At 35.9% G+C, this 25396-nt stretch overlaps 1 protein-coding gene across 3 annotated transcripts in view; it reads right to left on the bottom strand.

The window, feature by feature from the left end:
• The window catches only part of Mmut (methylmalonyl-CoA mutase), a 28594-nt gene that overhangs the window by 2987 nt on the left and 211 nt on the right, over positions 1-25396 (bottom strand). For 2 of the 3 annotated variants that reach the window (XM_055612153.1, XM_055612145.1), the window contains exons 2-12: positions 21894-22312; positions 20516-20883; positions 18832-18989; positions 16555-16726; positions 13278-13526; positions 9997-10108; positions 8903-9018; positions 5488-5603; positions 4202-4333; positions 1851-1998; positions 1144-1311 (exon numbers count right to left, since the gene is read on the bottom strand). In XM_055612153.1, coding sequence (XP_055468128.1) covers positions 1144-1311; positions 1851-1998; positions 4202-4333; positions 5488-5603; positions 8903-9018; positions 9997-10108; positions 13278-13526; positions 16555-16726; positions 18832-18989; positions 20516-20883; positions 21894-22272 — 2118 coding nt within the window. In that variant the 5' untranslated portion in view covers positions 22273-22312. Of the gene's footprint in view, positions 1-1143; positions 1312-1850; positions 1999-4201; positions 4334-5487; positions 5604-8902; positions 9019-9996; positions 10109-13277; positions 13527-16554; positions 16727-18831; positions 18990-20515; positions 20884-21893; positions 22313-25104; positions 25217-25396 lie in introns of those variants that run through there. The other variant, XM_055612162.1, reaches the window with a different exon arrangement.

The following is a 25396-nucleotide window of genomic DNA, read 5'->3' as shown; positions in this document are numbered from 1 at the left end:
TCTATACACACTGAAAACACATCACTGAGAAAGCAGGTGCTACATGTTTTCAGAGCACTTGTAAGAAGAATTGGAACACTTGGTAACAATTATCTCCAAGTTGAGAACAGGCTGATTGGCAAGCTATCTTCTTTTCCAATAATGCATAATGTTCCATGGCATTATCCTGACATCTGACTTGGGATGGGGTATAGACATGGCAGAACTATGGGGTACTCTGAAATTCTGTAACCAAAAGAAGGTCTGACTAAGCTAAATCTTACATAGGATTTGTAAAATGCACCTTAGTGGGTGGATTAAAAGTTAGCAATACCTGATTATGGGCAAAGGGCACACAGATGATGTTTATGCTGTTTTTTATTTTTGCACCTTAGGTATTAATTTAAAACTATTTTTAAATAAAAAGGTATTTTACAATGTCCTCCACATACTAGGACCTAAAAATTCATGCTTCAAAATGTAACTATGAAAATGACATGAATAAATTTACTAAGAGAAATCACTGGGATATAATTGGCCTGTACATCTAAAACAAACTCATCCTTAGAAACATGTCTGTCTGTCTGACTGTGTGTGTGCATTGTTAGTCCCATATTCTTTCTTTCTATCTATCTATCTATCTATCTATCTATCTATCTATCTATCTATCTATCTATCTATCTATCTATCTATCTATGTGAGTTGTAGTCCCACATTATATCTAATCTCATATACTTAGGCATACACATGGGGGGGGCAGGTGGCAAGGTTTGTGTGCTTTTTACACAGCAGTTTCCTCTGAATTACTGAAATCGTCCTTCAAGAAAAAGGCAGGAATCTTCCTGAGTCTCAGGAAGAAAACAAATTTGCAAGTCTATGATAGGTGAAACTTTCAAGATTCACAAGGACCCCACCCCATGATTACAGAATAAGTGAGCAACTGCTGGAGCCTGACCAACAGAGCTATGAAGGGAGATTTTTCTGACCTAGTGAGCTGCCCACGTCCTGCAGAGAGCAGACTTCTCCAGTGTGGACGGGGCCTTTCGGTGAATCAGCTGATTCTGAGTCATCCCCGCTCCTCTACGTAACCCCAATACACCACATATGTGTGTGTGTGCACATGTACACGTACACATGTGCAGAAAAGTATGGAGAAGAAAATACCTGTGGTGGAATCACGCCCCCACACATGACGAGGATATCTGGGCGTCCCAGGGCAGTCAGTTCTTTGATAAGCTCAGGAACGAGGGTTTTGTGACCAGCGGCAAGTGTGCTGACACCCACAGCATGCACATCTGCGTCCACAGCCTGCTGTGCCACTTCACGGGGAGTCTAGGCACATGGAAAGCAGAGACAGATCACTGGTTCTTCCCAGGTAAGGTACAAGCAAGACCTGCTAGGAAGCACTGGCTACTTCCCTCAACAGGAGGGATTCTTCCTGACTGTCACTTCCTATTTCCTTACCTTCAGATTTTGAGTAGTACTGAAGTTACTGATAAAATGAACACCAATCCTGTATTTGTTTCTGGGACTGGAATTTACCAATCACGTCTAAGTCAGAACAAAAAAATTTCCTCAAGGATTCTTCGAGGTAATCTTCACGAACCACAAAATAGCAATCAACTCTCAAAGACTACATAATAAAATCTCTTAAAGTAATCTTCACTTTGCAAAGCCTCATAAAAATTTCATTCTGCACTTACATTTATTTTTACAAGAATCTGAGTTAACATGAATTTTGCTTTATTTTTATCATAAATTAAATGGATTATAAATATTGGAAAATGCTGAATTTGTCGGACTTTTTAAAAATAACCTTAAAAACATCATCTTGGCTATTATGATTTACTTTTTCTAAATGTGGCACATACCTGAAAAAGAGGCCCTATATCCACATCAAAACCAAGATCAGCAAATCCTGTAGCAATGACCTTGGCTCCTCTGTCATGGCCATCTTGCCCCATTTTTGCCACAAGAAGACGAGGTCGGCGACCTTCACGTTCCTTGAACTTATCAACTCTGCGAACATTTTAAAAGGCAATAATAGTTAAATATTAGCTGTCCAAATATAAGATATAAAAAAATTTATCCTCAGAAATCTTTCAAGAACATCCACTTATGTACATCTCAAAAACAAAATCTCCCAAAGAAAGAAAAAAAAAAAAAGCTTTTGATTTTTTTTTTCCAAGTTCTACCAAACCTTCAAAGAAATGCTAACCCAATGCTCCTCAAACTGCTCCATAAACAGAAAGGAAAGGAACACTACCACACTCATCCTGTGAGGCCAGTATTAGCGTTTAACGTGGCCCATTGTGATGACACACAATCAGAATGCGTGTATGTATAAAATGACAAATTATACTAACCATGACAAAACGGTATGTCAATTTTGTCTTTTTAAAAAGTTTCTTTTGCGGCTCAGTAATACAGTAATACAAGTGGGTTCCCTAGTAAGGGGAACAGGAGCTGTCTCTGACATAAATTCAGTGGAGGGCTCTTTGATCAGTCCCCCTGAGAGGGGAGCAGCCTTATCAGGCCACAGAGGAAGACAATGTGGCCAGTGCTGATGAGACCTGATAAGCTAGGGTCAGATGGAAGGGGAGGAGGACCTCCCCTATCAGTGGACTTGGACAGGGGCTTGGGAGGAGATGAGAGGAGGAGGGTGGGATTGGAAGGGGATGAGGGAGAGAGCTAGAGCTGGGATATAAAGTGAATAAACTATAATTAATATAAAAAAATAAAATTTAATTTAAAAAAAGTTTCTCTTGATGACTTTTACCTTGGCTATTTAACATTTACAGAGTACATAAGTGTTAACACGGTTTTTGGAAGAATGTGCCTTACACAAGTTGCAAACACCAATCACTCAGAAGGCAGTTTTCCACCTGAGAAACAAATCATTGCAGCTTCATGTCAGGCAGTGGCACTAGCCCTCAGTGTCAACTCAATCAAGACTGATTTTACTTTTTGTACAGGTAGCAAACAGCTGTTTATTTTCCAAATGGAAAAATTAAGTTTTAACTACGTAAGCAACTAAACCATGTGAAGAAAGTTATGAAAATCTATAGCAACATCACTGCAAGCTCTCCACCTGGAGGATACGAAGCAGTGTCAGTATTAGTTATACAAATTAATATTTGACATGAGAAACTCCTAATGGAGACTGTGGTGCAAGGAAAAAGTAATATTCATTTTGCCAAGTGAATATTAGTTTTAATATTTAATTTTGTTTTTTACTTAATAATTATTTATTATTTTAGTTAATATTTTATTTAATAATTATAAATACTCATTTAATATTTAATTTTCATTAGTCAGTATATGCTATATTTCATATAATTATATATAATTCATTAGGTCATGAATGATTGAAGACAAGGATATCTTTAGAGAAACACATCGTGAAGAGGCTGTGGCAACATACAAACACTATACAATATATATAAGCTTGGTGGTACTGCCTACTACACATCTGGGCTCTATAATATGTGTATGCATGCACGTGTATGCGTGTATGTGTGTGTGTGTGTATGTTATAAATTTTTGTTCCTACAAGTGTTGGAAAAAACACAAAACACATCAGATTCAGGAGAAAACGGTGCAGTTGAGAAGCAGTAAGCAAAAAGCATGTGAGGCTGCTTCCTGCCTGCATACCATTTTGCAGTATCCCTTTTTACCACATTCTAAAATAAAAAATTTAAAATACAGCAAGTGAGTAACAGCATTGTTTATTATCACTAATTACTACATAGTGTTCATGATGGTAAGTGGATACTTCTGCGTAACTGGCAGAGCACAGGTGTACAGCAGCAGCATCATAACCACATGACTGTGACCACGGCTTCAACATCACTAGGTGTAATACCACTGGGAAACAGGAATTAGCACCATTATCATCTTTTGAGATTGTACATGCACTCCATTGTTGGTCAAAATATCAAAGGTTCACATACTAGCATAGGACTGTGTATTTATAATTATAAGACTGTGTATTTATAATTACAGTTAAAATGATAAATTATGTAATATTTTAAATTACAGATTAATCACATATTAACTGTATAATATATTTAATATTTGTTAGTTTTATAAAAATAACAGACTAGTAGAAAAGTCAGTTCATTTATTTCCCAAGTAGCGAGGACATTAAGCCATCAGCAGGCTCAAGGGAGTGGTATTAACATGAAGATGAAACCTGAAATCATTCAAGCTTACACAGTACCTCTTGATGGCAGATGTTATCTCTTTACTTTCTCCAAACTCCTGCCGATATGCTCCACTCACCATGCGATCATTAGCTTTATGCTCACCAAATATCTTTTTCAAAGCATCTGTGATTTCTCCAACTGTGCATCTGTAATATTAAAAGGAGGTACCAGTAAGAGCATTAATTTGTTGAAAATACATTCATGTTTACCTCAATAATTAATAAAATTAGAATATTTTGTTAATAAATAAAATAGGCTGTAAAAATTCAAAGATTTTTAAAGATACTATGAAAATATTTTTCCTGAGAACACTTATATAAAAGTGATTCTTGGGGCTGTTCTGGATTGTAATCCCTTCATAATATCTGTCCACCAAAATAAAAAGTAATTGACAGCAGGGTGGGCTGGCACATGACAGTAATCCTAGCTCTCAGGGAGACAGGCACATGGATCTCTGTGAGTTCAAGTTCGGCCTGGTTCTACAAAGTGAGTCCAGGACAGACAAGGCTACACAAAGAAAAACATCTTGAAAAACAAAACAAAGGAACAAACAAAGAAAAGAGTAAATTACCTAAAAGTTAGGAGTAGGTAAGTATCTGAAGGCAGCTCAACAAAACCCCATTTATATCAATACAAACAAGCAGAGCAAAAGTATCACTGGTATTTTCTGATTAGAAATAAACTTTTCAGTATGTTTCACTCAAGGAGAATGATGAACTCAAGAAGAACAGGTAGGTTACAGAAGAAAAGGATGTGAAACAGAAAATAAGAAAATAAAATCCATTTTCACAAGTGCTCTCCATTCCTTCCCCCTGCCTTTTCACCCTTCCCTCTATTTTTATCTTACATTAGACTTATTTAGCAAGAGGAGAAAAGCTTAGGGTTGGTGGTTGTGTATATTTCTGGTTGCTTAACGATTAATGACTCAAAAGTCATGATGACATTAATTTTTTTCCAACAATTATCAGTTTAAGAGTTTCCCCTCTCCTTCAAAGACTATGTTTGCCAAGGTTGTACACATGACCTTGCCAACAAATGAAAGAAATTGATGCAATATAATAGTGACAACTGTTCTGAGCTAGAGTGAATTGCACAATTATTAAAACCCCTTTAAGTATACTAATATTTCAAATGTACTGAAACTTGAGAAAAACTAATATAAAGTTTCTATTATGTTCTTTCTATTATGTTCTTTTCTATACAGAGTACAGAAAAACAATGTTTTATTTGAGTACACTCTGAAAAGCTAAATTGCTCAAACTTTCATTATTTGAAAATCTCCAAATTCCCCCATGTTCACCTTGCACGAGCTGCATCCACTGCAAGACCCAAAATATTGCCGTCTCCACTGGCAGCACACTGGGTAAGTGCCTCGAGGGCCCGCTCAGCCAAAGCTTGATCCCGGCTGGATTTGATCTTAAAAAGAAGGGAAGGAACAGTTTATGTGGAAAGACAATAAAATAGGTACCAAGAGATTAAACCCTGATACATACTTTATAAACCATTTTCCATAATCTTGACCTCAAAGGGGAGGGGGGAATAGAAGACAATAATATTCAACCTAAGAATTATGTTCATTTGTTCAGCTTAGTATGTAAAATAATTCTGATTTAGTACAAAGCCAACAACTCAGAAACAAGCAGAGTAGAAACTTCCCCAATGGTTACCCAGACTTTTCTGAAGCAACAACATAATGAAAATAGGTGAGCCTTTTAAGGAGAGATGACTAGGAACACTCAGTTAGCAGCGGGAAGACCAGACCAGAGCTTAACTATGCAGACGTGTCCTTTAGATGACTGACAACATACTGGCTATAATACATATCACTATTCTTTTTATTTAAAAATAAGTCCAAGAGAATGAGCCAGAGGCTGAAAGAGACTGAGAAAGAGAATAGAAACCATGGCTCAAACCACATCCCCTCAGGTCCTAGCTTTACTCTACCCTATCAACAACTTGTACAATCAACGTTACTCAAGCCCACATCTCACAAGCTGCACCTCCTCCTGCAAAAAGTCCAAACTCTGACACTTCCCAGGATGCCACTGAGATTATAACATCTGTTATCACAGATAGAATAGAGAATGTATATTACCGCAAGGAAAAACTCAATGCAAAACTCTCTACAAAGAGAAAAGACCTATTTTTCTTTGTTTTATGCTACATGTTTTAACTCTGAATGTTCCATCTAAGGATAGTGTGTTAGTGTGGTGCCTCTCAATTATGACTTCTAACACACTGCACTGTGATGGTGTAGATTTAACAATTGTGTAGCTGGGTGCGGTGGTGCACAACTGTAATCCCAGTACTCTGGGAAGCACAGGCAGGTAGAGCTCCATGAGTTCGAGGCCAGCCTGGCCTACAAAGAGTGTCCAGGACAGCCAAGGTTACACAGAGAAACCCTGTCTGGAAAAATAAATAGATAGATAGATAGATAGATAGATAGATAGATAGATAGATAGATAGATAGATAATAGAATAATAAAATAAAAAATAAAATAAAATAAAATAAAACAACAACAAAAAATTGTGCAACCTCTTTTATAGAATTTAAATAAAACAGAAAACATCTAAAGGCATGGAATGTAGTTTATAAAAGTATTGTTTGCTGAAACTTATCTTTATAACAGGTACATTCACACATTACACATATCTAGAAATATGGGAAAATGTACCCTTTACTTGGTTTTGAAAAACGTTGGAAAAACACTAGTATTAAAAGGAAGAGAATAAGCACAGAATCTGCTCATACTCGGTTCAACTTCCAACTTCCCCCTGACATTCACTATGTGACAAGTCTCAAGAAAAATACAGACATCTCTCCAAACCAACTTCCTATTAGGTTAGATTGATAATAATAATAACAATAATAATAATAATAATAATAATAATAACAACAACAACAACAATAATAATAATGATAATATAAATCTTAATAGAATTAAAGTTGAAAAATGTGTGTCTAACGAAAATGCTGGCATAACAAATACTCAGTAAATCTTAGTATTAAAAAGAAGTTGTAATAACAAGAATGCAGAGTCATTGTTGTTGAAAACAAGAACTTCAGCAAGTATGATCTGTACTTATATCCAGAATGGCTTAACAATTCAATCCTTAATATATATTTTCAGCAATTATGATCTAAAAACAGCATTAGTCTTCAGTTCATGGAATCCCAAGCTATTTAACTCACGCAATAATTAGCATGGACAAAGTTTTACAATTAAAATGGGCAACTATTATCTAAGCAGCAATTGATGGCAGCTGTACTACAGTCACTGTGACTGATTATATCAACAAACAAAACAATGCTCATGCCTTCCTGGCATTTTATTTTACTCCTGGATTTTTAAGAAAAAAACACTAAGCAAATAAACAAGTAAGTATCTAATTTAACAGAAGAAAAAGAAGCAGATTAGATTAAAACACTGAGCAGTGCAGCTGGCAGGAATTACTACTAGCTTCTTAGATAAGGTAATATTTAAGACAAGACCTGAAAAGCACACCTTTCCAAATTCACTAAAACACTAGTATTTCTTTATTTTTTATTTTGGTTTTTCAAGACAGGGTTTTTCTGTGTAGCCTTGGCTTCCTTGAAGTCACTCTGTAGGCTCGCCTCAAATTCACAGAAGAACTCAAAGTACCATAGCAGAAATGTATTTTAAAAACTTCTTGATTTTAATTATGGTAAAAGTTATTTTTTTATGATGAAAGAATTTTGATTTGGTCATGGTCCTAAGAAGTCATTCTAGGTTTAAAGTTTTTAAAAAGCTACAGCAGAGCCTTCCATTTTTCTAGAAGCTGAGTTTCCTTGCCCCAAATATGGTTTAGAATAGCTTACGGTAAATAGAGTGTCCCAAGTTTTGACAGTATATAGTTGATATAGTATACAGGTAGTGTCAAGGGTTTCAGCTGTAATAAATCCTTGGCCTCCTGTGGCTGCAGAGGACATAAGGCTACTCGCTAAACAGAACATCTCAATGATAAAATGTGATACTTGATTTCAATCAAGGATGAACGTGGGAAAAAGATCATTCAATATCTGCAAAAAATTCCATGCTATCTAACTAGAAAAGTCTATTTGATTTTTATAGAATGTTTGAACTAAGGGAGAAAAAGCAGTTTCTTAATCAGGAAAAGTAAGTGAAGAAAAAAATTAAAGGGTTTTGTTTCTTGCCTGAGAAATAATTATTACAAAAGCTAGAGACTAGAAAACAGGTAATCTCAGACTGTAGAATATATATGACAACAGTAAATGTTTTGTCCATTTCTGTATAATTATAACATTTTTAAAAGATACTGAAATGAAACATAAACATAGTGCTCACCAAGATGAACATACAGAACACCTTCAGCAAATGCACAGAGCTTCCTAGACACTGAAGCTTATAAAGGTGCTTGCAAAGACAGATAATCTGAAGTATCAGAAAGGAAATGAACCATAGTCCAGTGAAGGATCATTACAGTGAAAGCCCTGACTCAAACACTGACCTGAAGCCCCACCATGTACTTTGTGACTTCAGCTCTAAAGTCTTAAGAGATATAGACTGAGTCATAACTGTCCAATTATTTATTCCAAGCAAGTTTCCCAATTACCCTTTAAAATTTTTCAAGAGAAATAATATTGACCTCATGTAGATGTTACAGACTTTATATAGAATGATAATAATAACTCAGAACCCAGAGCCCAGGACATCCTTAGGAAACAGTAATACCTTCTTAATTTTCTCAATCTGCTTCTTGCGCACTGAAGTGTTGTCAATGGCCAGGACTTCCACAGAGTCTTCTTTTTCCAACTGATACTTATTTACTCCAACAATTACTTCAGAACCTATAAATTTCCCAAAGGAAAACATGTGGACTTACTCATAAACAGTTTCCTATTTCTCAATAGGAAAAATTCTATTCTCATACTCTCATCACATTTTTTTCTAAGTTTAATATTGTTAAGTAGCATTCTTAACTCACAATGAATTCTGAAATAATTCTGAAACTGAAGAACAGTTACACAGTTACATGACAGATTCTCTGCAAGGAAGGGCTTTACTATTCTCCTGAGCTACATACTTTCTCAGTTCTTAACCCAAGAAACCAAGGACAATCAGTTACCAGGACAGATTTAAAAAGCAAAGCAGGCAGCAATGCCCAATGGCTTTCCAGTACTTTCTACAATTCTCCTACAGTCAGTGTTGTTAAATAAAAAGACAAATGCTTTTCAAATCTGTCAATAATAAATCAGTATTATGAACAAACTTTCTCTCATCAAAAGGTAACTCCCCACTCTTGCATCCCAGGCTACACTCCTTACTTCCTTCATAGCACTTACTACCATCAATAATTACTTTGTTTCTTTAATTGTTCAATTCCTCTTTGACTGCAATGACTCTCTATACTCCCAAGAGTTCATTTCTGTCCCAATAACAGCTGCAACCCCAGCTACACAGCAAGCACCTCAAACATAACTACCAAAAAATACCTCCAGAAAATGAGGGAATTCCTTCATGTAGAGCAGAAAGACTGCCAAGCATGTCTTCCTTAACACAGTCAATGGCAATAGCCACTCATATATGCACGTATGTGTTACAAACATGCTTGCCTGTGTGCTTGCAAAAATGCAAAGATCTAAGATACAGATATATGGATATATTTGGATATAAAGATATGAGAAATGTTCTACTGAAGCCCTATTTTTTCATTAGTTTCATTTTTAAATGTATTTGTACCAATTCTGCATGGTATCCATACACAGAAACTAACAGTCCTGCTTAATTATAGAATGTCATATATAAACTTTTCTATTCTCTCTTACCAGAATCTATTCTAGCTTGTCTTCGGGCAGCACATTCTTCAATGCGAAGTTTAGGTATTCCTTCAGCTACAGCTTTGGCCATTCCACCCATTTCTTCAACCTCATGTATCAGCTAACCAAAAAAGTAAACAAAAGGGGAAGGAGGGACAAAAAGAAAACATTAGCAAAACTAAGAGATAAAAGCATTCAAACTATCCATGTATGTTATATATTCCCTAATACTATTCAAATTACAAGCTAACTCTTATTATTTTATAAGAAAATCATTAAGTAAATACAAGAGAAATATTTGGAACTTATGTGCTTAAAGCTATCTAAAAAGAAAAAAAAAAAAAAAAAAAAAAAAAAACCTTTAAAGTATATTTAGAATAACCTGAAATTTCTCAGTCAATTCTTGTAGGAAAAAGGTAATAATAGCTCCAATTCTTTAGGCTCTATTTTTGGTTACATAAATAAAGTTTTAAGGGTCCTATATGACTCTCCCATATATATATATATATGTGTGTGTGTGTGTGTGTGTGTGTGTGTGTGTGTGTGTTTATGTCATCATCAAAAACCCCAAAAAATATAAGAAAATTGTACATACAAGATATGTGTCAACACAAAAATCAGAGATTTTGATGCTTTTGGAAAGAAAGATCTAGAATAAAATAGCATGAAATTTCTGATGACAAATATTGGAGGCAACAGTGAAAACTCAGAATGAAAAGCAGACTAATATTAATAAAGTTGCTCATAGAGTTATGAATAAAAATAATTTCAAACTAACTCTGCTACAGCTCATGTGCAAAGTTCTGTGAACTTGACTGGTGTAGGGGATGGGGAATAAGGACACAATATTAAGAACAACAGATAGATATAGAACATAAACAAAGCTGAAATAAGACAGACCTTACTAAGCTCCCTCATGGAAAGATGCACCAGATGTAAGCAATGGCCAAGAAACTTGAGTTTTTTTATTATGTACAGCACAGGAAGAGGGATAAGCTAGTCTCCTTGTAAGGTCTGTACTAAGCAGCAGCCTCACACTGCAGTCAATCCAGGAAGAGGAAACTGCAGTTGCTGTTTTTGCATACACTGTCAATATCTGCCCAGGGACCAGAGAAAGACTGTGTCAGTTCTTTGGTCTGAGGCATTGACTTGACATAGCTGAGGTAAGGATTTCATCCACTCCTTACACATTCACTCTAGGCTTCCTCTGATCCTCACACTAGTCAGGAATAAGAGCAAAATGGACAAACTTTCAAACATGTGAAGTTATAAATGACTCATCTCCTAGGAAGCTTCTGTGAGAAGTGCTTCAAGATTAACAACGGGTCAATGCTTGAATGCTTGAAGACTAAGAGACGTTTATATCACATCCCTTCCCCCAAGGTTCAAGTAATCATTGTGAATGGGAAGATGGAAAGACTCTTAAGTGGCAGAGAAGGTGACTTCTGGGAAAAAAAGTTTTGCCAGCCATGACAGCCCAATTGCACACATGGACTCACAGTAGCAGACTTGGACTGCAAGTCAAAAGAGCTGCTCAAGATTAAGCCAGTGAAAATTTTAGTATGGATAGGGAAGGAGTTCGAGTTCCATCCCCATCTCAGGAGCTCTTGGCAACTGACGTCTACTAGGAGAAGGAGAGAACATTTTTATAGGGAAGAGGGTTCTGACAGTAGACAGACTCACATCTGTGGAGACAGGCAGCACAAAATGGACTTAGTATGTATTTTTTTAAGAGAGTTTACATATAGTTAGAAGGGAAAAGTAGATAAGGGAAGTGTGTTGTTTTTATTTCTTATGAAAGCCATACCCACGCTTGAGGAATACATGGCTTGCTTGGGCTGAGCCCTGAGCATTTCTATCTAACTATCCCTTGGCCTTGGCCTGGAAGCTTCTAGCCTCCTTATCCTCAATCTAATGTTCTTCAAAATTAAAGGCTTCAGCTTCCAGCCTTCATCTGCTAACCTAGGCCTAGAATGTTTACAGCCTTCAAGATTTACTGCTGAATAAGCTAACACTTTCTAGTTCTTTCTAAACTCTGGCTTTTAAGTTCAACTCAGCTGTTCTGGCTCAAAACTCCTATCCAAGCTGACTGATTCAAACTGGCTTCTCTCCACTTCTCACTGAATTGTTCTACATGGAAAAACTGCCTCTGAACTCTACAAACTTAACTGTACTGAAATGTACAGAACCGTACTATATTCCCAAACTGTACTGTATTGTCTTCATGAACTCTTCTGTATTACTGTACTGTACTCTCCCATTGTACTATACTGTCTGTCCTCTAGAGTTGGGCATATACTATCTCTGACTCATTCTGTCAAATCTTTCACTTTGCCCTTCAATTAGATATCATTGTTTGGGATTAAAGGTGTGTACTAAATTCCAGCAAGAGGGATTAAAGGTTTATCATGTCTGTATTCCTGTTAGATGGATTAAAGGTGTGTTTTCCAGCCAAAGGGATTAAAGGTGTACAATAAGAAAGTGTCTATATTCACAGTGACCTAGAACTTTAAATGTTATCCCGTGCTAGAGTAGCCATGTTGCTGGATTATAATTCCTCTACAGAGAAGAATTCAAACAGAAAGAAAAGGGAGTGGATTTGACCAACAGATTCCATGCATGTCTGAATATTAAATAGTTTTTCAAAAAGAGCTTTCTATTCCCCAAATATCAGAAAACCTAGAGAGAAACTAGTTCAAATCAAATAAGAATAAAAGAATACTACAGAAATGGAGAAGCTGAGATATAATTATATTGGTAGGAAGGGGACTAGTAGGAAGGTGGAAAGGAAAGATGGGGTATTAATCAGCTGAAATACTAAACACTACTCAACCAGGAAAGCAGCACACAGTATGCCTAAAGCTTTGTGCCTAATACTTAAATTCAACAAAATCAGAAGAAACAGGATGTGTTTGACTTAAAACACACAGATAATTAAAAACAACAACAAAAACCTGTGTAGCTTACTCCAGTGAATAGAAAATAAGAACTGGAAGAGTGCTTCCTCTCCCTCTTTCTCTCTCTCTCTCTCTCTCTCTCTGTGTCTATCTGTCTGTGTCTATGCATCTATGTAAGTATATGTACTTTTTAATAGTAGCTATCTTTTAATCATGAAATACAATCATAGAAAAAGAAATATATTTTTAAATTATGTTTCAGTAGTGAAGACTATAGTCAACAATAAATTTCTCTTTTCTCATATACATTTTATAGTTTTAGTATAAATCTAAAAATGATTATTTATAAATTAAAAAATATAAAAATTGAAGTTGTAAAGAAGAGAAACTGACCTTCAGAGCAGCTTCATAAACATCATTTGTGAGAGATTCCATCATGTATGATCCTCCCCAAGGATCAGCCACTTTGGGAATCCCAGATTCTTCTTGAATGATGATTTGTGTATTTCGGGCAATTCGAGCACTTTTCACAGTTGGCAAACCCAGAGCTTCATCAAAAGAATTCGTATGCAAAGACTGTGTTCCTCCAAACACAGCTGCCATTGCTTCGACTGCAGTGCGGACAATGTTATTGTAAGGATCCTAAATCATTTGACCAAAAATTCCAAATCAAAACAAAGAAAAAGGCTCATCAACAGTGGAACTATAAGACACATTATTTTTAAGCAACAACTATATAAACTACCCCAATGTCAAAAGCAGTTTGGGAATGGATTTGACATCAGATGTCAGCATAGCAAATAAACTCAGGGAAATTAGTCAGTAAGCTAGAAAAGAATTTGGAGCCAAGGAGTCCAGGTTTAGGCATAAAAACATTGTCTCATACACTCCACAGATATATCAAACACATTTACACTGTTTAAATACTGTTCCATAAGTATATCATCAAGTATAGTTTTTCTTGGATTACAGGAATTTTTCTTTCCTAATTTACTATCTCCTAATTATTTTGCATACCTCAGAATGTCTCCTGGCAAGGATGTGTACTCAATAAATAATTAATTAAATGTAACCTCTTAGGCAGGAAATTGGACTCCACTTTATTATATTCTAACTGTGATGTTGGCCAGTTACTGGACTTTCATAGATTTCTTTTTTAAGTGTAAAAATCGGTATACTAAAATATAATTATAAAAGTTCCTTCCAGCCTGAGAATATATACATGTCCAGTCATAAAGAACCTGTTCATTGTTATTCAGTATTAAAAGTAGAAAAGATATACAACTTAAAATCACAGTAAAGTAAACATATAAAATGAATGTGTACAGAAACAAGACTACTGCTACACAATTTTAGTGGAATAAAATTAAACTATTCAAATGATAATAGTCTTTAAATACCTGTGTGCTTGCTTAAAACACAATATGTGTGTTTTTGTGTGTGTAAAATAAAACGTTAAAGAGGTAGTTTTATGCTAAGATCTCTATCTCTTAAAATCATTATAATATGGTTTTTATTTCTTCTTCATCAGTAAATAATTTTCTACTGGATTAGCACAGTAAATCCCAAGAATTGACAAATGAGATTTCACGAAATTAAAATGCTTCTGTATAACAAAGAAACAATCAGCAGAGTGAGAAGCCTGGCTACAGAATGGGTACATTAAAAAGTCTGCCAACTACACACCAAATGGGAGATTAACACCTAAGATATACAAAAAAAAACTGCAAAAATTGGGCTCCCAAATCCAAACCATTGAACCAACAAACGGGCTAATGAACAGGGTAGATCTCAAAAGAAGAAATAAAAATAGCAGATAAACAGCTTTAGCCATCAGGGAAGTACATATGAAAACTGCTTTAAAATTCCATTTCATATGGAGCCTGAACCAGCCAATAAAACCAAAATAAAGCCAAAAATTAGGAAGAGCTTGGTGAATCCTGCAGAAAGGGGGAGGAAGAATTATAGGAGCCAGAGGGGTCAAGGACACCACAAGAACATGGCTGACAGAATCAACTAACCTGGGCTCATAGGGGCTCACAGAGACTGACACATAGAGCCTGCATGGGTCTGACCGAGGATATGTTATAGTTGTGCTGCAGCTTGGTATTCTTGTGAGACTCCTCACCGAGGAATGGTAGCTGTCTCAAGACTCTTTTGACTGCTTTGGAGACCCTTTTCCTCCTACTGGGTGGCCTCATCCAGCCTTGATGTGAGGTTATGTGCCTAGTCAATGCCATGTTTGGTTGGTATCCCTAAGAGACCTGCTCTTTTCTGACAGTAAATGGAGGAGTGGATCTGGGGGGGAAGAGAAGGTGAGAACAATGGACTGGGAGGAGAGGAACAGGGAGAAACTGTGGTCAGGATGTAATATATGAGAGAAGAATAAATTATTAAGAAAAAACAAAACAGATTCCATTTCATCCAAGTCAGAATGGCTATCATCATGAACACAAACGATACAAGCTGTGGTAGTGCGTGCCTTTAATCCTAACACCCGGAAAGCAAGGAAAGGCAAGCAGTGGACAGCCTAGTCTACATAATGAGTTCCAGAACAGCCAGTGGTGTACAGTAGGACCTTGGATCAGAAGGAAATAAAGATAGATAGATAGATAGATAGATAGATAGATAGATAGATAGATAGATAGATAGATGATAGATAGATAGATAGATGATAGATAGATAGATAAAGATTGAAAGAAGAAAAGGAAGGAGAAAAGACAAGAAAACAAATGTTAGCAAAGAAGTGAAGAGGAGCCCTTAGTCACCATTGATGAAAGCGTGAAGTGTTGTGTAGCCACTATAGGTATCAATGTGCCATTTCTAAGAGTCCTGGAAGTAGCATTACCATATGTTCCAGCAATATGGTTCTTGAGTTTACACCCACAGGACTCTAAATCAGCATAGCAGAGACACTTACACATCCATATTTATTGATTCTCTAGTCACAATCGTTATAAAATGCAATCAGCTTAGATCTATATAAACATATGAAAACAGAATGTAAGAAATAAAAATAGAATCCTACCCAGCTGTAAAGAAAATGAAATCATGACTTGCAGGGAAACAGGTGTAGCAAAATAAGCAAAACAATCCAGATGCAGGACAAGTATCTTGTGTTTCCCTCTTATCCACAAAACCAAGATTTAAAACATATATGTGTGCATTTACAAGTGTATTTGCAGACCACAAAACTAAAAGAGGGCCATGCATGAAAAGAGAGGAAGGTCTCTATGGTTGGTGAGCAACAGAGAGGAGACATATAAAAACCAAATATGTGTGATATAAAAGTTGAACGGGGGACTGTCTAGGAAAAGAAAGGGAACCAGTGGGAAAGAGAGTGGTGAGGGGGAGGGGAACAAAGAAAACAAAGTATGAAGATGACACAATAAAACAGACCTGCTACTCTGTATGCTAACCCAAAACACTAAAATGCAGGATTGTGCACAAGGCAAGATAGTAATGATTTTAGCGTTAGCCACCAGAGGGAGCTAAGTCTATTCAATACGTGTGAACTCAAAACCTAAGCGTGCATTTATGCTTCACGATATTTATGACTTTTAGGTATTAGCAAACAGGCTGCTGACTATGGTTCCTGGCTGCACCTCTTGCCTAGAAGGAAATGATCATTTTCTTTACTTAAGTTCTCTAGTTTCAGCTAGATACATACCTGCTCAGTGAGTGACCACCCTGATGTCTGACAATGTGCTCGTAGAAGAAGAGATTTAGAGTTTTTAGGTTGGAACATTTTTTCTATTAAGTGAGCCCAGAGTCTCCTCCCAGCTCGCATCTTTGCTATTTCCATGTAGAAGTTCATCCCAATTCCCCAAAAGAAAGACAACCTAAAAAAGCAAAGCCCAGAGCACACTGAAATTTTAAAATACAAATCAGAAAGTAAACTAATTGCATCACATACTAGGGAAAAAGAAAGTATGTGCAGATTTGAGAATTACACAATATAAGTTTACTTAAAAGCAACACACGTTTCTAAGTAACTGTAGGCTTAACACAGAAATGGCTGTGCATATCTGCTTTTGCAAAGAATATTTTACCTCACAAGTAAGTTTCTTTTGAAAAGACTTTCCTCTGGTGTGCTGAGATAAGAACAGGTTCTCAGGCTGGGGATGTGGCTTTCTGGTACTTATGAGGCACGAACTAGAAGCTGAGCTCCATGCCAGTGGCACAGAAACAAACAACCTTTTATTTTCCCAGTGCTGAGATGAACCTAGGACCTTACACTTGCCAGGCATATGCTTCCACTATTCAGCTACATGTCCAGTTCAAGATCCATTTCTTTAACAAGGAAAAAAACAAAACAGGAATGCCAACTTTGCAATATGGGAGTTGTGACAGAAAGCACAGAATCACAGGCTTGCTTGGGTAGCACAGGGTTGCTTTTGTGTGTGTTTTAAGACGATTGAGCACTGAGTTTAGTCATTCTCCTCTAATTTGTCCCTAGCCTAACTATTCCCTTTTATCACACAAACTATAGTGGATTAAACTGATTTACATATTTAGATTACTGATTTGCCTCTTACAGCCAGAAGGTTGTAAAATCTCATAGAAAGCAAATGAGGTTTAAGATTCCACAGTTTAGAAAAACCAATGTATTCAAGCATGGAGGGCCTAGGATCTATGTTCATTCTTAAAATCTGTGCAGAATGTGAAGAATTTTTCCCTATTTCAATATATTTATCTAATTTTTTCCATTGATAACATCTTATAAAGAGTAACATTCCTCTATGAATAAAAACTTATCATAAAAGAAGTATTTTTTTATTTTAAAATATTTTTACTAGAAGGGTGTCTGTTTCATGTTCCTGTGTGTGCATATGTGTGTAGAGGCCAAAGGACAGCTCAAAGTGTGTTTCTGAGGAATCTTTTTCTTTTTTTTTTTTTTTTTTTTTTGCTTGTCTTTATTTTTGTGATGGGACCAATTACTGATACAGAACTCATAAATGAGCTGAGATAGCTGGTCAGTGAGCCCCAGGAACCTGCCTGTGCCTTCTCAGCACTGGGATTACAAGCACGCCTCTATCTTTGAAACATGGGTTGTAGGGACTGAACTCAGATCCTCTGCAAGTTTTACATTTTTTCAAATCTCTTTAATGTGCATCTTAAAACCTTATATATGTTCAGTCTACTTGAATATAACACACCATGTAACTTTAGAAAAACACACAAACTCCAGGGGAAATGAAAATTTAAATGGAAAGCAAAGTATTAAAATACTCGGGAAGAGTGTAGACCTTGAAGATCTACATAATTCCCAGGAGTAACTGGGCCACATTTTGGAAGCTGCTATGATAAGTGTACAATATCTCAGAATAAATAAACCATCACTAACCATATTTTGCATATTTGAATTGAGAGCACATAGGTGAGTCTAGCTTCAGGGACAAGCTCGCCAAGAATTGCTGATCTGAATGAAACCTGGATTGATTTTTGACCAATTTAAATATTTCATAAACTTCATTTAAATGTTTCTATATTCTTTCATCCAACTTTATTAACAATTCATTTTGAGACAATATAGTTTATAGTATTTTGCATCCTAAAACATTTATGCATTACAGAAAAAAAAGAGGTGATTTCTATGTGTTTAAATGAAAAAAAATTAAAGTAACTTAATTTTATGTTTATATCTTAATATAGCTCCCATGTATGTGATGATGTGTTCTGTAAATCCCCAGAAACATGGCATTACTACAATTAACAGAGAATTATGGTCAAATTAAATTGATTTTTTTTTTTTTTTTTTTTTTTGGCTCTAGACAATAGTATCTTATTTTCTTTGTATCACTTAGAAAACTATAAGACAATTTAAATCTATCATGGCATTTATCTCTACAAGTTTATTTTATCAGTATATTTTGCTGTACAAGTGGAAAATGGTTCTATGCATGTCTTTAATGGAGAAAAGATTCATTAAGTTTAATCAACTGACCTTGGTGCAAATTCATCAATTGTGAGACCAGCTTGGAGTCCGGTTCTGCAGTACTCCAAGCCATCCGCGATGGTATAGGCCAGTTCTAGAATCGCATCAGCTCCTGCTTCCTGCATATGGTACCCACTAATCGAAATGGAATTAAATTTTGGCATGTGCTACATAAAATAATAAAAACAGCAAAGAATAAAATATAAAAAGGTTTTGTTAAACTTATTTTATAAAAGTAATTATCTTTAAATGATGTTCAATTTCAGATAAACTTGGTAGTTTATAATCTTAACTGAAAGAAAGACTAATTTGTTATATTAAATTCACTCCAAATTTAAATGACTGACCTATAAAGCATCTTCAAGATGCTATGTCTGTTTTTTCCACTAGAAAATAGCTGCATCAGTTATCCTTTCAGCTAGCTAAGACTTTACAAAGACCTTATAATTTTGCCTGATATGTTGAAGATGCATAAATTTCATATTACTTACATTATTTTCTAATTTGAATGAAGGTATCTAATATGAATAAGTACACAATGAACAAAAGTGGTTTGATATTAGTGTTATATTTTGAAGCAAAACAGGAAAAAAAATTAATGATTTCAGTTTGATTTACTGTGATAGTTAATGCAAAGCATATTCCAGGTTCTTTCTTCTGTGACCACTAGGAACACCACATACCATTATTTTCTAACATTTTACGTTTGTCAAGAACCTGACTGAATATATTCTGGAGCATCAAAGAGCTATCATGCTATTTGGGTGAACTAAACATAAAAAATTTCGAAACATGGGCTCGATGTCAGAGGACTCAAATTTTAACCATGATATTTAACCTTAACTGGTAAGTCTCTCAACTTTGCTAATTCATTGATTTCCTACAACATAGAGGTAATAATTATATCGTGTATTATTTTAAGAGTAAAGTGATTCATCTATATCAGACACTAAGCACTTTAAAAAATTAGCTGGCATTATTTATATACGGTATAAAATAAATATACCAATTTTTATATATCGTGCATATGTATATTCATATAGCATATATATAGTTCTATATTTTACATTCTCAAGTATTTATAACTCAAACCTTGTGGAAAATGCTTTATAACAAAATCAGAAAGGGGATAGAATCACATAGAATTGAGAAAAATGACTGTATTTTGGAATTTACACACAAATCCAAGAAACAGGGGCCTTGCTGTACAGAGGAGTATACTTATAGACTTTTAAAATAATAGAAATAAAAGCATAATAGAATATTATTCAACCTTAAAAAGGAAAGAAATTTTGGTATGTTATAAAATGGACAAATGCGGGTGATATTATATTAAATGAAATGGGCCTACCCAAAAAAGAAATACTGAATGATCCTACTCATATGAGCAATCTGCAGTATTCAAATTTACAAATGTTTATAGCAATACAATGGCTTTATCCCAGAGCAGGAATGGAGGGGAGAATGGGATTTTCTGTTGAACAGACAGTTTCAGTTCTGCAAAATTAAGGATAAAGGCAGGTGTTGGTAACGGCTGAAGACAATTACTACAAAAGACAGAAACGTTAAAAGATAACAAGGTGGGCTGACAATGTAACTTACTCAGTCTCAGTTATGAAATTCAAGGTAACTTGTAGCACTTCGTGAAGATCCCTACAAATGATTACAGTAAATCTGTAGAGAGAAAACATACCTGTGCTGTGTATTCGAAAATGTCAGCAATAATTTTCATGGATGGTTCTGGGGGAAAGATATATGTATTTCTGACCATAAACTCCTTTAGGATATCATTCTGAATTGTACCAGTGAGCTTCTCTTTCGGACAACCTTGTTCTTCCCCAGTTACTATAAAATTCGCAAGGATTGGGATAACTGCTCCATTCATGGTCATGGAAACGGACATTTTTTCTAAAGGAATTCCATCAAATAGGATTTTGGTGTCTTCTACAGTGTCAATAGCAACTCCCGCCATTCCAACATCTCCACGAACTCGAGGGTTGTCTGAATCGTAACCACGATGTGTGGCCAGGTCAAAGGCAACAGACAACCCCTGCTGACCAGCTAAGAACATAAAGAAAAACGTGAGTATGTTAGATTCTCAGACTGTAGTAACTGGAAGCAGATGGATCTCATCACAGTATGCTTATCAGCATATATCCATGCTCATGTGAAACAAATTTTTAGAACATTTGACTTCCTAAGAATCAGCTGTTTCTAGAAGGCTAAGACACAAACTGAGCTGCTAGAGCTGTAAGAAATAAGAGAAGCAACAGAATATCAAATCTCATACTAGCCCAGGGATTATTTAAATTCATGCATCAAATAATTTTTGTGGTTGTTTTCATTAAGTTTTTTTATTGAGATATTTTCAAAATTCATGAAAATATCTAGCTGATCACATATTCTTAATACAACTTAGCATGCATATGTTTTTTTTTACCATTTTTAAAATTCTTTACCATCATAACATAATCAAATATTGTTGGAATAGAATTTTAGAAATTATTTTCATCACCAAAAGATTTTAATAGAACTAGGAATTAAATTCAAGGCCTTCTACACACTAAGAAATGCACTACCACTCAGCTAAGTGTGCAGCCCCATGCAAATTTTTCACATAACTAAAATAGCCTATACTAAATATGATTTCAATTCCTCCCTAAGCAACATAATCCTAGAATTTTTAAAGTTTAGCATTCAAACAGTAAGATTTTATTATACATTAGAAAGAAAATCATAGATATAATTTTCTAATGAAAATTTCTTATTTCTTACTAGTGCATTTGGCATCATTTAAGCTCTCCTACCAATTCTTATTTCACCAAAGCTAATTAAAAGCTTTCTGAAGACGATCTCCATCTCACTTTTCTTCATCTCATTTCTTTTCTACCATGTATATAGAAGTGTGATTTATCTCCAAGAATTTTACACTCTCTGAGGCATCTTTTTGATCACACAGAAGTTAAAAAGCACTCGTTTCACAGTAAATTTAAGCACACAACATCATGTTCGCAGAAAGGAATTAGTGCTTCATGTCATCGTAAGCATCATGACTCCCATTAAAATCTTACCCTTAATATTGTCCTTATAGAATTTATTGCTTTCTTCCACAGTACTAAAGCCTGCATACTGACGGATGGTCCATGGCCTATAGGTATACATGGTAGGATACGGTCCTCGTGTGAATGGCTTCACTCCTGGAAGTTCTTCAGGTAAGTCCATTGTGTCTGCCCTGGAATATAAGGGCTTTATAGAGATCCCTTCTGGGGTACGCCATATGAGGTCCTCTGGGTTTTTGCCTTTCAGCTGCTTTTTGGCCAGTACAGCCCATTCTGGGTGAAGGGGTTTCTGCTGATGCAGGAGCCGTTTCCACGTGGAGGATGATGGATCTTTTAGCTGCTTTAGATAGTGGGGTGATAACAAAAAAAGCTGATTCTTAGCTCTCAACATGGTGAAGCATGGATACTCCCAAAAGGAAATGAGAACTGACCTAGAAAAATTTAGAAAAACAATAGGCATACATTCAAAAGTGTGAAGAAAATCAGGAGCTTTCGATGGATGAGTAGGGGGGAAAGTTGCAATATTGGTCCTGTTTCAGCTTTCGTCCCTTTTCTGCTCTTGCACATGATAGTACGCCATTGATCTTTATAATTACTGTTGTTCTGGGTAAGTCTTCTTACTCCAAAGCCTCTGAGCTAGCAGTACCAAGCAGTCTTAGTCCCTCCAACCCATTCTACACTGATAAAATGCTAATATGACTGTATCGTACTCCCACAAAATTTGTCAACGGTTATATAATGTGGTAGATGTAACACAGTATTTCAATTAATTTTCATTCAAAACCTAATTATAGATCATTTAGTTTATGGTAGACATTACATTGGTGTGTGGAGAAAAAGTGCAGCAAACAGGACTTGCAGGCACCAAAGACATCCATGACCTATTCTCTCTGTAGCTGTCAAACTTATGTCTGTCTTTGTCATGTATACATTTTATATACTAGAAACACTTAAAATCTCATGGTTTACTGCTGCACTTGCCACATATTTACCCACAGAAAAGCAGTGATTTGCCTCTATTACTTGATACTTAAGTGTCACACAGCTTCAACATAATAGTTTTAAAAAGAAAATCAGACATAAATTTCTTTAATATAGTTGTCTCACCCCTTCTACAATGAAAGATAAAACAAGACATTCTCTGCTGTTTTATCTGTCGCCCTAGAAACATTACAAATATCTACAGTTAGAATAAGTGCATTACTACATACTAAAATATAGAATTTAATGGAATTATTATATTTCGTATCAGAATTTTACAGCTAACAGAGAAAAGGAGGAGGAAAAAAAAGGAGTAGGAGAAGAAGCAGCAGCAGCAGCTCCATGTTTAAGAACACTGTCTACTCTACCTAAGGTCCTGAATTCAATTCCCTGCAATCAAATGCTGGTTCACAACCATCTATAGGATCTGATGCCCAATTCTAGCATCCAGACAAACATGCAGATAGAACACCATTTACACTAAATAAATAAATAAATATCTTTAAAAAAAAAAAAAAAGGAAGCTTTTAGGGTACTGTGTGATCCAGACATAAATTATGTTGATGTTATATAACTTTATGATTATATTACGTTTGTGGAGATTATTACTCTGTGCAATTACCATTGTGTGTGCTTTCTCTAAGTATTTTTCATTAATTTAAAAGTTAGTTGAGTAGCCGGGCATGGCGATGCATGCCTTTAATCCAAGCACTCAGTGAGGCTGAGGCAGGCAATCTCTGTGAGTTATCAGGCCGGCCTGTTCTACAAAGTGAGTCCAGAACAGCCAATGGCCAAGGCTACACAGAGAAACCTTGTCTCAACGCCCCCTCCCAAAAAAAAAAAAAAAAAGGTTGAGCATAGTTTCTATTAATGGCACCAGGTTCAAATAAATACGAGTTGGAATACATCCCTGTAAATGTAATATACTCAACTAGGTTTTTTTTTTAAGTTACAGAACAGAATATAAACATAACTACAACAAAAACAATACCCATTTTTTAAAGCTTTTGTAATTTTTCACCTATTAAATTCAAGAGAGTTGCTATCCATTTTTATTTCAAGCCACTTAGATTTGGCAGGCCTAAAAAGGGAACAATATACAATAAGCTTACAACTTCACTCCTGCTGTGATGCATAACATTAAAAGGAATTTGAAAAATGAAACTAGATTAAATACAGGAAGCATACCCATTTCCAACAAAATTTTAATCAATCTTTTTTCACTCTGAACAAATGATAAAATCAATCTTTTTTCACTCTGAACAAATGATAAAACAGGGTTCCATCTAGGACAGATTTCCTGAAAAGTCAAAGCCAAATTAGTGAAAGCTGAAACAGCACTTGAAAATAACAATACTATCCAGGCATAGTGCCTTTGAAACAAGCACTTAGAAGGCAGAGAGGCAGTTGGATCTCCGTGAATTCAAGTCAAGCCATGAATTCAAGCCTGGTCTACATGGGGAGTTTCAGTACAGTCAGAGCTACATAGTAAAACTCTATCTCAAATACATACACACATGTATACACACATCACGTAACATTACTGTTAATGGTAACAGGACTTCTACAGTTTCTTTGAACAGCCATTAAAAAATAAAAGCTTCAAGCATTCAAAGAAGCAATATCTAAGTTTGTTAAAGATTAGATGTGTTAACGTAAAGTAATGAAGGCCATCCTCACATCTCCAGAAAAAAAGTAATTTAAGACTGAGAACCTTTAATCTCAGTGCTCTTGGGAGACAGAGGCAAATGAATTTCTAAGTTTTAGGCCAAGTTCTACAGCAAGTGTTCCAGGACAACCAGAATTACACGAGAAAATCTTTCCAAAAACCAAGTTAAAAAATATTTGGAAACAAAAATAAGTCTTAAGTCTGTTTACACATGGCTCCAAGGTAACATTCTGGAATGGCTAACCCCTCCCACTGTTCGATATGCAGAGGTTATGACTACAAAGAGCGTTACAGTTATTAAGACAAAGGAACTTTTAGCCTAAAGCCGTGGGCTGGGAATCTTTTCGCAAACCTCTACCGCCAAAAATATTCCCTTTACGATTCATAAAAAATAGCAAAATTAGTTATGAAGTGGCAAGGAAATAATTGTTATGGTTGGGGGCGGGGTCAACACAACATACAAGGTATTGAAGAGTTAGGAACATTAGGAAGTTTGAGAACTAAAGGCCAAGGAATCATTAAACACAAAACTATATTGGAAGAAAACCAGCAAGTGGCTTAAAAATCACACACCCACGTGTCACTTTCTGAACGGCAAAGCTGAGACGTTAGAAATTCCTATTTTGGGGTCAGATTACGCCCGCTTTTCCTTTTTCATCTCTTCCTCCTGTCGCGGTTTTTGTCCCACCACCTCTAGCAAAAGCACCCTAGAAACAACCTGAGCCTCCAGTAAGCGTGGGTCCAGCGCACCTCTACCTAACTACCGTGACCTCTGCCCTGCGCCTGCGTGGAAAGCCAGGGAAGATGCCACGAGGCTGCCGCGCTGTGGCACAGCGCTCTGCACCCGCAAGCCAACGGCCTCACG

The sequence above is a fragment of the Psammomys obesus genome, unplaced genomic scaffold (assembly GCF_907164565.1).
Source record: "Psammomys obesus unplaced genomic scaffold, mPsaObe1.curated_primary_1811, whole genome shotgun sequence".
NCBI lineage: Eukaryota > Metazoa > Chordata > Mammalia > Rodentia > Muridae > Psammomys > Psammomys obesus.
Note: the sequence above shows the minus strand (reverse complement) of the source record. Positions and strands in the feature narration are given on the sequence as shown.